The sequence below is a fragment of the Acanthaster planci genome, linkage group LG15 (assembly GCF_054643075.1).
Source record: "Acanthaster planci isolate LZ-2023a linkage group LG15, COTS_SCS, whole genome shotgun sequence".
Taxonomy (NCBI): domain Eukaryota; kingdom Metazoa; phylum Echinodermata; class Asteroidea; order Valvatida; family Acanthasteridae; genus Acanthaster; species Acanthaster planci.
Window position 1 is genome coordinate 6,449,993 of NC_141791.1, and position 12,364 is coordinate 6,462,356.

Consider the following 12,364-nt stretch of genomic DNA (forward strand, 5'->3'; position numbering starts at 1 on the left):
TTCAATACTTGACACTGGCTGCTTGAAGGCCGACAATGATACCTCTCGCAATAAACGATCGTGAAGAAGTCAGACGAGCCGGTACATTGTGTGACGCTGGTTATTTTAACTTGGCAGCTCGTCTGATTTTGACAATAGCTATGATGACTCCATTTCCACTTGTGATAAATGTCTGTAAGCAAGGTTTGAAAGACAACCCGATGCTTTGACAAAAAGTTCTTATAATGAGCACAGAGCTCGAGTTATGAAATGTTGAAACCAGTTCCACATGCTGGCTGGGCTAATGGCGGGTTTTTAAACAGGAATTTCAAAATAACAATTGAATGACTTATAATAATTGGCACCACGATTCCATCGGGATTTGGCGAAAACGACCAAGGTTTCCCCCAGAGTTTGGAAATAATTGTTTTTTATGTGCAGCTTTTTTTTCCTGGCCAGCAATTGCAAAAGCTTGGGGAACCGAAACAACATCAAATATTCTCCAGAATATAATATAAAAGCAGTGCTCTGAAACATATTATTGCTGAGTTCTGATCTGCTTGTCCTGAAGAAGGTACTAATACCGAAAAGCTCGGCAATTACATGTTTCAGAGCACTGATTTTACATTACATTCTTGTCAATATTCTGATCACAGTACTACGCAGGCCTTCATATTCATCAAATATTTCCCACTAGTTTTTCCACTCTGGAGGTAAACAATCTAATAAGAAAACCAAACAATTAATATTTTGACCGTACTGTGTAATTCAAGTACCATGCGCGCGTGGAAGTTGGCCTCCACTGATGAAAGAAAATGCCACTCCATTGCCTCTCTAATCGAAGACCAGCAACCCGTGCTTAATAATGCTACCAATTTCAAAACAGGCGTGCTTCCGTCGGTATCACAAGACAAACCGAACGCTGGCTGACATTCATGGTTACTGACAATGACTTGGTGACGTTGTCCATACCAAATCAACTCGCGACGGCGCACTTGGCTTCATTTTGAGGAGGGGAACATGCATACAGATGAGGCAAGTGTTGATTCTTGGTCATAGCTCGATCTGGAACAACGACTATTAGAGGTTAATAACTGTTGGGATTGGAACGCTGACACGTTCGAATGTATGCTTAACGTCAATGTGTGGCCCGCTAAGCAGTTCCTAGCAGGGTTTCTTTTCTGCGCTTAGGATTTTTGCCAGAAACAATTTCCAACGGCCTGGAACTCCTCAAGTTGATGAGGGGGAACAGTTAGACAGCAAACCGTTAATTTTCGAATGTTCGATTCTCTACTTCGCATAGTCCGCAGATTTTTTTTCGGGGCTATATCCAAAAGAAGAGATAGATCTTAACTGTTTTCCCAATCCAAGCTGAAATGTTTTGCCGAGAGCTACTCGCCATCTTTTTTCCTGTCGCCGCAGTGCTCTGTGTAGCTTCTTTCATCTCGGCTGTTCCAGATTGCCCGCCAATGTGGACACCGTGGCAAACTGCCTGTTATCGCCTCACGGGTCAACTTGTTACTTGGAATCAAAACGAGGCGCTTTGTCGGGATATGGGAGCGCAAATGGCCGCACCTCACTCCGAAGAGGAGAATATGTTCATGACCGACATGGTAGCAGCCGCGGGTGGTGAATGGTTGTGGGTTGGTTGCAAAATCTCACATACGGCTTGGAAATGCGAGGGTCAGGCTAGGGGTCAGGCCTATTTCAATTGGAGTATTGGGGAACCTACCAACAGGGATGGTGTTATCCCCTCTACCGATTACTGTGCTTATATTGATATGTACACCCTAGGATGGAACGATATTCCATGCGCACAGGCGAGCGCACCCCAAGCTTTGTGCGTCCTGCGATCACCAGGTCAAACTCAGCCCCAGAGCTTCTCTCGGAGCAGCGACCAGCAGCAACTCACCCGCTGCCTTGTGGATTATGTCAACAGGGAATTCATCACCAAGAGCGCTTCGAGATGTGCCTCGACCTGCCCGAAGGAACCTCGGTGTCACTCCCTCGACATCAAGGGAACTGTTGAAGAGGGGAACGTGTGTCAGCTCAGCGATGAAAATCTCGATTAATTTTGGATTTTTGCCCTTCCCGTCGTGAAAATCTAGCCCCATAAGTTCCAGAGAATCAACGCCTCCTGCATTCCCTACCTTACCTGGGGAAGTGTGCGACCTTTACACTCGTTGAAAAACACTCAACCCTTCAGTTACAGGAAACGTGACTCATTCAAAGTGTCTGAATGGAAAACGTTTTCGTCGTGGAGCACATGAGAGAATTAATCATGTTTATTTAGAATTTTACATAAGGATATTCGCCTCTGGGCGCTCTGCGTCCCTCGGGTGTTCAAAACGTCATATCCCACACCACAGCGGTCAACAATTGTTACGTCATAGGGCCTACCTCTGTCTTCGGGAATTTATCAAAAGAAACAAGCTCTGTATTTCAGAAGAAAATGGATTTAAACTGTCCAATTAACGTAACAGATGTAAATGATATCGTTTGCAAATGCACTATCCCCTCACTTTCGTACTGTACTTCCCAGACGCGAGGTGGAATCGGCCAACGACGCTCTCCGATTTGCTCATGAATATTTATGAGGTGTAGTAAAATGAAATATCTCACGGTGAGTGTGATATGCGGATATGTCGCCTTGTCATGTGATCGTTCCAGGCTAATAAACGAACAGTATCCATTACAGAGGTATGACAAATGTATTTATCGTTTCTGATGTATTGTACAATAGTGCTTTCACATCACCGTCAACCTAAAATGCATTGTATTTTCATGAACACACTAATTGTGTGTACATTTTTCGTCTCTTAATTTAGACTAGTTTGCACTAAGTAATTTAAGACGCTAGGAAGATCTTGTTATGGTGGTACTTCACATGAATTTATGCCGATATGCCGAACAGGTTTCTAAGGGAATCAACATTTCATGTCGCACCGGCCTTACTGTAAACTTATTTTTAACACACACCAATCTTTGCCTTTCACAAAAGCCAGAGCTGTTTCTGAACGCTAAGTTTTACACCGCAAAATACTAATTGAAACAAAGCAGTGTAAAGTCACGGTCAAATGTTCAATTCCCATTCTGATAAGTATCAGAAAGAACACAACACGCATCCTAATTCATTAAACAGCATTTTGATACGATGTAATGCGACGGTATATTATTCATGTAGGAGAAATATTTACCAACGGTTCTTGTATATGAAGGTTCTCAATCTTAAGCACGTCCATAAAACAAGGATACCCAATTGGTCAGCAGTTCTTTATTTTGGAACCGTGCGTGTGTGCATTATGTTTGCGTTGCATTAGCTTACGTCAAACTTACACGAGTAAGCGTTCGTTTAGCCATTACGTGATCTTCGTGCCTGCCCTAGTGACAGCCACCACTACCCCAGCTGGCGAGCGGGTCTCTGGAGGCTGCCCGAGTGTAATGACGTCACGGATGGATTGCTCGAACATGGACATGATGGAACGTGGCGGGGACTTGACCTTTTTCACCGGAATGCCTTGGCGAATACGCAGCAGCATTCGATTAGCCTCATTTCGAGGCTTCCCTTGCGAGTAACACTGGTATATTTAGGGACTCTAATCGAACTCACCCTGTGTGATGCGTGTACGGTTTTAACCCAAGGTCTAATACATGTATTTAGTCACACCATCAGCTGGTAGGGGTCAGACTAGTTTTTATTACATGATGATGTCAATCGTGAAAGGATGCATTCAATTTGAGCAAACAAAGTACATTAGGAAAGAAAGGAAAGCAAGAATAATTTCAAAATTAAACAAACAGTTACTTGTTATTAAAGTAATGGCCAGCGAGATAGTTTTGGCTATTTTGGCTATTTTTGGGCATCGGGCCTTACCACTGGAACAAGACGATTATGCCATTGGTAAACATTCTATGGTAATTAACACAGTCTGTTCAGCAAGAAGCAATCATATGTTATCGGCTTTGATCTACAAACTGCATAGATGATTGTATAATTGATTACAGTTTTGGGAAAAAAATGTATCTGGTAGTTTTCAAGGACAGTGGGGATGCCAGACTTTATAATTAGACTCGGAGTTTCCCTTACCGCACAATACTATCTGTGATGCGCCGTCTTGGAATGTGCGTACATGCGGTTTCTTTCATTTTGAATTTCCAGACTGGTCTTCAAATTGGCGTTTGGTGAGCCTGGCATTGACCTAAAGAGTTGACTTAGCGTCTGGGGAACTGAACCGAGTTGATCTGAACATGAACTCAGTTGAACTTGGTTGAACTGAATCTAACTTGGTTGAACTGAACTGAACTAAGTCTATAATAAATGTTACTGTATGAATTCAGATATTCATAGGCGGTTCCAATATCACCTGGTACGGTACATGTGAAGGTCATTGCTTAATTTTATCACTGCTCATAGCGCGGGATTGTTTGTCAAATTCAGTATTTACTCATGTCTATGTCAATTTTCAATTGAGGAACAAATCGGCAATTAAATTATTTAATAGTTTTCCTGTGTGGTGGGATATATCTCACTCTTTGTCTTAAAGGTTGTAGTGTCTATCACTGTCCTGCCCCGCCCTTGCTATCCGTAATTGATCATTTGGCGAACCTAATTCCTACTACCCGACACTTGGTGCATATACATACCTGCGACGCAGCGTTCCAGGCGTGGGGACAAGGCAGTCATATTTTCACGGGTTGCCGTTTTCGTTGGCTCTTCTCACGTGTTGGATATGAAGGAAACCAGTCCAGAAAGACATAATAGACTTGTAAATGCACCGTAAGTGCCGCCCACACTTCACAAATTGTGTGGTACGTATGTTTTTGTGTTTTACGGTTGTGTAAACCGTGTTGTTTATCATTTTACTGGTCTTTTGGTTACTGCTTTAAAAAAAGAACCACTGCATGGCCCACCCAGCAAGGACACTATTCCAGCCCACTGAATTTGGTAATTTCGAGTTTTAATGAAAACACTCCGCGCGCTGCTTCACGTTAAAATTGAAAAATGCGTACCCGAAAGTGGCACGGCCCCCGATGGGCACTTCGATTTTTCGCTTTTAACGTTTGTGTGGACCAATATCGTACCTCCAATTTCACAAAAGGTGAAATTTAATCAAATTCCAAATATTTTGATTCATAAATGTCGATTTCACGTACGCGCTACAAAGTTCCAAAGACATTTTCTTTTGGTCCGATTTTTACCCGATGTGCAAAATGAAATGTGCCCCCCCCATTTTTAAAACAACTTTTGTTAGGTGAGTGGAGGTAATAACGATTTACTATAATTTATCACTTTTTTGAACTTCTGAATTTCTGTGTGGGATTTTCTGAGATTTTTAACAATATGATGTTCATATCATTCGCTCGTCACCCAGCGCCCGATTTAACATGCTGGGTGCAGAGAAAAGTCATATACCAGGCCAATTTACGATACGCTGTGAACTTAAAAACTGAAGTAGGGGGCCTATACTAATCTTACATGCATCCTTCGGTTAACGACAAGCATGGAACTTGTTGGAGTTGTGTTCTAAAGCACATTAAAAATATGAGTTCACAGTGCCAAAAATCCCACTTTGGGATCACGAACCCACCCCCAGTCTCTGGTCAGGCAATGGTCCTGAATCATTGTGCAGCGTCGGAGCTGGATGACCAGTGAGGATGCTAGCACGGATCCTCGTAGTAGAGTCGTGTGGTGGGCCCCTACCGGTAAGCCCGGGAGACCCATTGCCACTGTGCCAGCGCAGTAGTGTTTTAAGGAAGCACGTTGATTTGGGGAGTTTTTTCGGGAGCATGCTAGAGGAGTGACGGCATATAAATGGCCGGGAGCCAAGAAAACCAAAGAAGAAGGCCCCGTTTCGTCTCATTGTCAGTGTGAAGAAGCACACAGAAGTGGTAAACGTTACACTGGTGGCAGCGGCGGCACGCTGAAGGAGAAGAAGTGAATTTTTCTAAGTGTTTTTCGGCATGTACAACCCGAGTCACGTTGGTCTAGCATCCGACTCGCGACTCGGCAGGGATGCAGGTTGGAATAGGGCTTTAGACACTAGGGTCAGTCTGGTGAACAGGGGAGAACGTCATTCATCACCTTAGATGAACGCAGGTATTTTTTCAACGGTTAACTGAAACTAAAACTATTGTGCAAAAACACGATTCTTCTGCCCTCAATGTGATTGGTTCACACAAATGTGCAGAGGCCTAAACATCTCTTCCAAAGTGGGCCCCTATACTGGAGCCGTTTAATGGAAAACGATGTAAAACTGTAAATAAACAGATACAAAATATTTTGAGTAACAAGGAATAAGTCACTAAGTTCCATAACAATACACAATGAAATGTAGAAAATGCAGAAAGTCTAAGGACTGCAAAAAGTCTATTCTACCTAAAGTACATGTACACACATGTACATGTAGGTCAATGTAAAAGGACACAAATAGATGTAAATACATGTACATGTAGAAAGAGTTCATGTACAAATTAATGGGTAAAAATGCAATGTGTGAGGAATGTAACTATGAAACCTCATAAAATGCAAACAGTCCTGTGCGTACAGACAGATAAAAATGCAACATGCACAGTAGTGAAAATGAAGAACACAGGACACAATGTACCGGAAATCTTTGCTTAAACATACTGGTGAAAATGCATGTACATGTCAAATTACATGAACAGGGCAATACTCCATAACACGCTTCAATTTAAAAAGATCAACTTGTGAAGTCAAAGAAGGCAAGATAATTACAGACAGTTCCACAAACAGAACTTACGATAAAACATAACAGGCACTGGCAAGAATGTGTGTATTGTAATTGTATACAAAATACTACGCACGTGAGTGGAGGAGGTGAGTGTGACACTGAGAGGGCTTTATATACCAGAAATAAACCCTAAATTGGACTTATAATAGACTACAGAGGAACTATATATTATAAAGGAAACACAGAAATGGTAAACTTACGGATCGTGCTTGAACAAGGGCTTATAAACAGGTGTAGCAAGTTGTAAAATGTACGAGTGAAGTAACGTGAATGACATGGAGCGGGAAAGTGAAAAGCGATGGTAGAGGGCGCTAGACTAGATTACTGTGGATGAGCAGCCCAAGAGGAGAACTCGAGGCAGAACACTCCCCGCCTGGCATCTGATAGATGTCAAATCTAAAGAACATGATGATAATAACAAACAGCATGGAATACACAGTGAGAATGTGAGAATGTAACACATTCATTCTGAGGATGAGTTGCTAGAGTCTCTAGCGAGAAGGAGAATGACTTCAGTCACGGGTCTCAGGAACAGTCTCTGTTCTCCATTACGGATGATTTTTACTTCAATCTTCCTGACTCTGTCATCTCCACTAGGGAAGGTCTTAGTGACCAACCCCATGGGCCATTCAATCCTCTTGGCTTGAGAGTCTTTCATGAGGACGACATCTCCCTGTTGCAAGTTAGGTTTCTCAGTTTTCCACTTGCGGCGTTCTTGTAGATTCATGATGTACTCTCGCTTCCACCTCTCCCAGAACATGTTGGCCAATCTCTGAACGCGTCACCACTGACATCTGAGGAGATCCTTGTCATCAAACTCACCAGGAGGGACTGGGGGTGTACCGACCTTCTGCGTGAGGAGCGTCGCTGGGGTGAGAATGAATGGAAGGTCGGGATCCGTAGAAACTGGAGACAACGGTCTTGCGTTAATGATGGCAGTCACCTCTGCCATGAGCGTAGTCAAGACTTCATGAGTTAGCTTGCCTGGTCCCAGCTGAAGCAACATGGCGTCAAGGATGCGACGAGCAGTACCGATCATTCTTTCCCAACTGCCACCCATGTGTGAGGCATGAGGAGGGTTGAATTTCCACTCACATCTATTGTCTATAAGCAAGCGCTCAACCTGTTCCTTCTGACGTCCTGATGAATTGATGCCAAGCTCTTTGCAGGCACCTATGAAGTTAGTCCCACAATCAGACCTGAGCAGCTTTGACGGTCCTCTCAAGGAAAAGAAACGTCTGAGTGCATTCCCAAAGCTGGAGGTGTCCATTGCCTCGATCACCTCGATATGTACACCTCGAGTGGCCATGCATGTAAAGATGACGGCCCAGCGTTTGTTGTTTGCTTGACCTCCTCTTGTTCTACGGGTCGTGACTGACCATGGGCCGAACACATCTAGGCCTACATAGGTGAAGGGAGGGTTGGCACTCAGGCGATCTGGGGGTAAGTCTGCCATGATCTGCTCTTGTTGTTTGCCTCGTAGTCTACGACAGGTAACACAGTGATAGATCAAACTGCTGATGACTCGCTTGCCACCAAGGACCCAGAAGCCTGCTGCTCTCACCGCACCTTCGGTCAAGTGTCTGCCCTGATGGCGTACCTTTTCATGGAAGTGTCTGATGAGAAGTGTGGTGACGTGGCACTTCCCAGGGATTACAGCTGGGTGAGCTTCATCATTAGAGAGCTTGGCCTTTCCCAGTCGACCTCCAACTCTGAGTAGATCATTCTTGTCAAGAAAGGGATGGAGCTTGATGAGTGGACTGGATTTGGAAATCGGCTGCCCACTCTTGAGACTTCTTATCTCGTCTGCATAGACCTCATTCTGCACTGAATGGAGAATCGCCACCTTTGCCCGCTCCAACTGTTCTGGCCTTTGGTGCTGCTGACATTGGTGCCATCCATGACATGAGCTGCCTTTGTCCGTCTGGGAAAAAGAGTCAGCAATGTGGGAGAGTTTTGAAATGGCAGTCTGAAGATCCCTCCAAGAGGAGAAACGTTTGAAGCGCTCACTTCCCAGGCCTGCTTCAGACACAACTGTGGCACAGCTATGTGTGGTCGTCTGGGGTCTGACTTCTGTGTCGTTTTTCGGATCGATCAAGTCGAAGCACTCTCCGCTTTGCTCACCATGCCTAGTAGCACCATAAAGGAACTTAGGTCCATGATGAGGATGACAGATGAGCTGCTGGGAGTGCCCTAGTGGCGTGGTCGGCAGGATTGCGTTCCGTGGGCACATAGTGCCACTGACTTGCTTGGGATGAACGTCTGATTCGCTGTACTCGATTATGGACATACACATAGAATCTTCTGGACTCGTTGTGAATATACCCAAGTACAACTTTGCTGTCAGTAAAGAAATTGACCTCGTCCAGATGTGCATCCAGTTCTTCCTGAATTGTTTCTGCAACTTCTACTGCCAATACAGCTGCTCCAAGTTCTAGGCGGGGAATTGTGGACTCCGGTATTGGAGCCAGCTTTGCTTTGCCACAGACAAATCCTACATGGCAATGTCCGTCAGCATTGGTGGTCCTTATGTAGGAGACAACACCGATTGCTTTGGTAGATGCATCGCAGAAGACACATAGCTCTCGCTTCTGGGCTTGAGAGAGTGAAAGGGCAATGTACATCCTCGGAATCTTAAGCTGCTGGAGATCCTGGAGGGAGTCCTTCCATTTCACCCATTCCCCGGACTTCTCTTTGGGGAGGGGCGCATCCCAGTAACGAGAATCACGGTTGAGTTTTCTAAGAATAGAGCGGCCCTGGATGCTCACTGGTGCGGCAAAACCAAGGGGGTCAAATAGGCTGTTGATAGTAGACAACACCCCACGTCTGGTGAATGGCTTGTCACTGGTTGCCACTTGGAACGTGAATGTGTCTGTAGACAAGTCCCACTGAAGGCCTAAGCTTCTCTGCGTTGGAGGGGGGTCTTGTCCGAGGTCAAGGTTCTGAAGTTCTTTGGCAAGGTCATCACAGGGAAAGACTTTCATGACATCTGCACTGTTTGATGGGATCTTGTGGAGACGAAGATTTGATTGAGCTAACATGTTTTGTGTTTTTTCCAGCACATCGACAGCCTCATCAACACTGGGGAACGATTTTAGTCCGTCATCCACGTAGAAATGACGATCGACAAACAGTCTTGCATCACTTCCATACTCATCTTCTCCCTCAGCAGCGGTTCTCTTGAGTCCATAGATAGCTACGGCAGGTGACGGACAGTTACCGAATACATGAACTCTCATGCGAAACTCGAGGACTTCTCCATCCAAGTCATGGTCTCTGAACCACAGAAAGCGGAGGTAGTCACGGTGGGTGTCCTTGACAAGAAAGCTATGAAACATCTGCTGGATATCAGCAACAAGTGCAATTGGTTCAGCTCTGAACCGAATGAGGACACCCAGGAGAGTGTTGTTGAGATCTGGACCCTTGAGTAACACATCATTTAGGGATACTTTGTTGTGTTGAGAGCTGGAGTCGAACACGATCCTGATTTGCCCTGGCTTTTTTGGATGGTAAACGCCGAAGCTTGGGAGATACCAGCATTCTTGATCTGGCTGGAGTGGAGGAGCTAATTCTGCATGATCATTACTGAAGATCTTCTGCATGAAATCTATGTAGTGGTCTTTCATCTCAGGTTTCTTGAGAAGTGTACGACGAAGAGACATGAGTCGGTTGAAGACTTGCTATCTGTTGTTCGGAAGACGCTGCCGATGAGACCTGAAGGGGAGTGGGGCTACCCAACTGTTGGCGTCATCCTGGACAAACTCCTTATTCATGATGGATAGGAAAAGCTCATCCTCGACTGATGCTGCCATCCTGTAGTCATCAGGAGATTCTTTGAAGATGTCAAAACCTGCGCTGGCCGACTGTCTCTTAGGAACACACTCGAAGGTCTCGTCTGTCAATGTTTCTTTGACGTGAAGCTTGTTTCTGCATGGCGTCAGGCAGGTAGGCCGGCCGTTGTCCAGTATGCTAGTCTTGTAGGCATGGACTTCAGGCTTGTGTGCTCCGCCGAGGCACACATCTCCAATTACTACCCAGCCCAAATCCAAGCGTTGAGCGTACGGTGCGTCTGGTGGCCCGTTGCACTGGCTTCGAACCTTGTGTGCCTGAATGACGTCTCTGCCTAGCAGCAGGAGAATTTCAGCTGACGGATCTAGTGGCGAGATCTTATGGGCAATGGCCTCTAGGTGAGGGTGATGACTAGCAGCTCCTGGCGTCGGGATTTCGTCCCGGTTGTTGGGGATGGCATCGCACTCAATGAGAGGAGGCAATGAGATGCTGACTTCACCATCCAGCGACTGTAAGGTAAAGCCAAAGGCTCTCCTTCCATGAGTATTTGTTGTTCCAGAGCATGTACGGAGTGAGTACGGGGATGGGTTCCCATGAATGTTAAACATGTCGAAGAAAGTGGATCTTGCAAGCGAATGATTGCTCTGGTCATCAAGCATGACATACACTCTCTTCATTTTGTCAGGTTGCCCTTCTGGATAAATACTGGCTAGGCATATCTTGGCACATGATTTCCCCTGCACACCTTTTCCACAAACCGCTGTACAAGTCGAGGTTGTCAGGGGAGGTTCTGGACGAGCCTTCTCCCCGCCGTGGCTCTCTGCATTGTGCCCGAGATCCTTTTGTGCCCAAGGGGGTGGGCCATCATGAAGGGCTGACACGTGACGGTCAATGTCACACTCTGTGCAATGAATGGCAGCCTTGCACTCTTTTGCCTGATGAGCAGTGGAAGCACAGCAGCGGTAGCAGATGGCATGTTCTTTCAGGTAGGACTTCCTTTCCTCTAGTGGCTTTCCCCTGAACCCACGACATTTTCTAAGTGAGTGAGGTTTCTTGTGGATAGGGCATTACCTTTCGGGTTCCAGTGGCGTATTTGAGGCAGACGGCGGAGCAGTGGTTCTCTCTATTTCAGTCTTCTGGACGGAAACCGGAACCCTGGGTTTGGATCGGTTAGGTGTAGGTTTGTCATTCACAGATGTGGTCATAAAAGACGGGAGGAGTGAGAAGCTTGGGTCGTTCCTCATCTCTGCTTGTGAGTAGACGAAACTGACAAAAAAGGAAAAAGGGGGGAAGGGAACGCTGTGCTGTTCCTTATACATTGAGCCTTTTGTCACCCACTTCTCTTGAAGGTAGTGTGGAAGTTTCTGGACAATTGGATTTGTTCCTCTGGCTGTATCTAGGAAATTGAGGCCAGGCAATTTACCTTCGAGTTTTGCCGCCCGAACTTCAGTGAGAAGATCCGCAAGCTCCTATAGTTTCGTGTATTCTCTGTTTCCTATCTTAGGAAAGTTCTCCAAACGTGAGAAGAGAGATGCCTCAATGGCCTCCGGAGACCCGTATTTCTTGTCGAGCCGTTGCCAAACCAAGTTCAAGCCAGCCGACGGGTCGTCGATGTGCACAGCTCTGATCCTGGTGGCATGCTGTAGGGACTCCCCGCCAAGCCATCTGGTGAGTAGGTCCAGCTTCTCACTAGGTTTCAGGTTCAAGCCTTGTGTCACATTGTGGAAACTAGCTTTCCACGCCCGGTAATTCTCTGGCCGGTTGTCAAAAACCTTGAGCCCAGTTGTGAGCAGGTCTCGACGAGTGAGGTGGGCCGTGAGGTCTGAAATATCTGAACGACTGGG

At 45.7% G+C, this 12,364-nt stretch overlaps 2 protein-coding genes across 2 annotated transcripts; one reads left to right on the forward strand and one right to left on the reverse strand.

Annotated features, from left to right (window-relative positions):
* Positions 1-823: 823 nt before the first annotated feature.
* LOC147796626 (snaclec bitiscetin subunit alpha-like) lies at positions 824-4,592 on the forward strand. Its single transcript, XM_087146691.1, has one exon. The coding sequence runs from the start codon at positions 1,356-1,358 to the stop codon at positions 2,049-2,051; it is 696 nt and encodes a 231-aa protein (XP_087002817.1). The 5' UTR covers positions 824-1,355; the 3' UTR covers positions 2,052-4,592.
* Positions 4,593-7,512: 2,920 nt separating this feature from the next.
* On the reverse strand, positions 7,513-10,393 carry LOC147796627 (uncharacterized). The gene is made up of 2 exons (XM_087146858.1): positions 9,057-10,393; positions 7,513-8,860 (listed from the first exon to the last, which is right to left on the reverse strand). The coding sequence occupies exons 1-2, from the start codon at positions 10,391-10,393 to the stop codon at positions 7,513-7,515; spliced, it is 2,685 nt and encodes an 894-aa protein (XP_087002984.1).
* Positions 10,394-12,364: the final 1,971 nt, after the last annotated feature.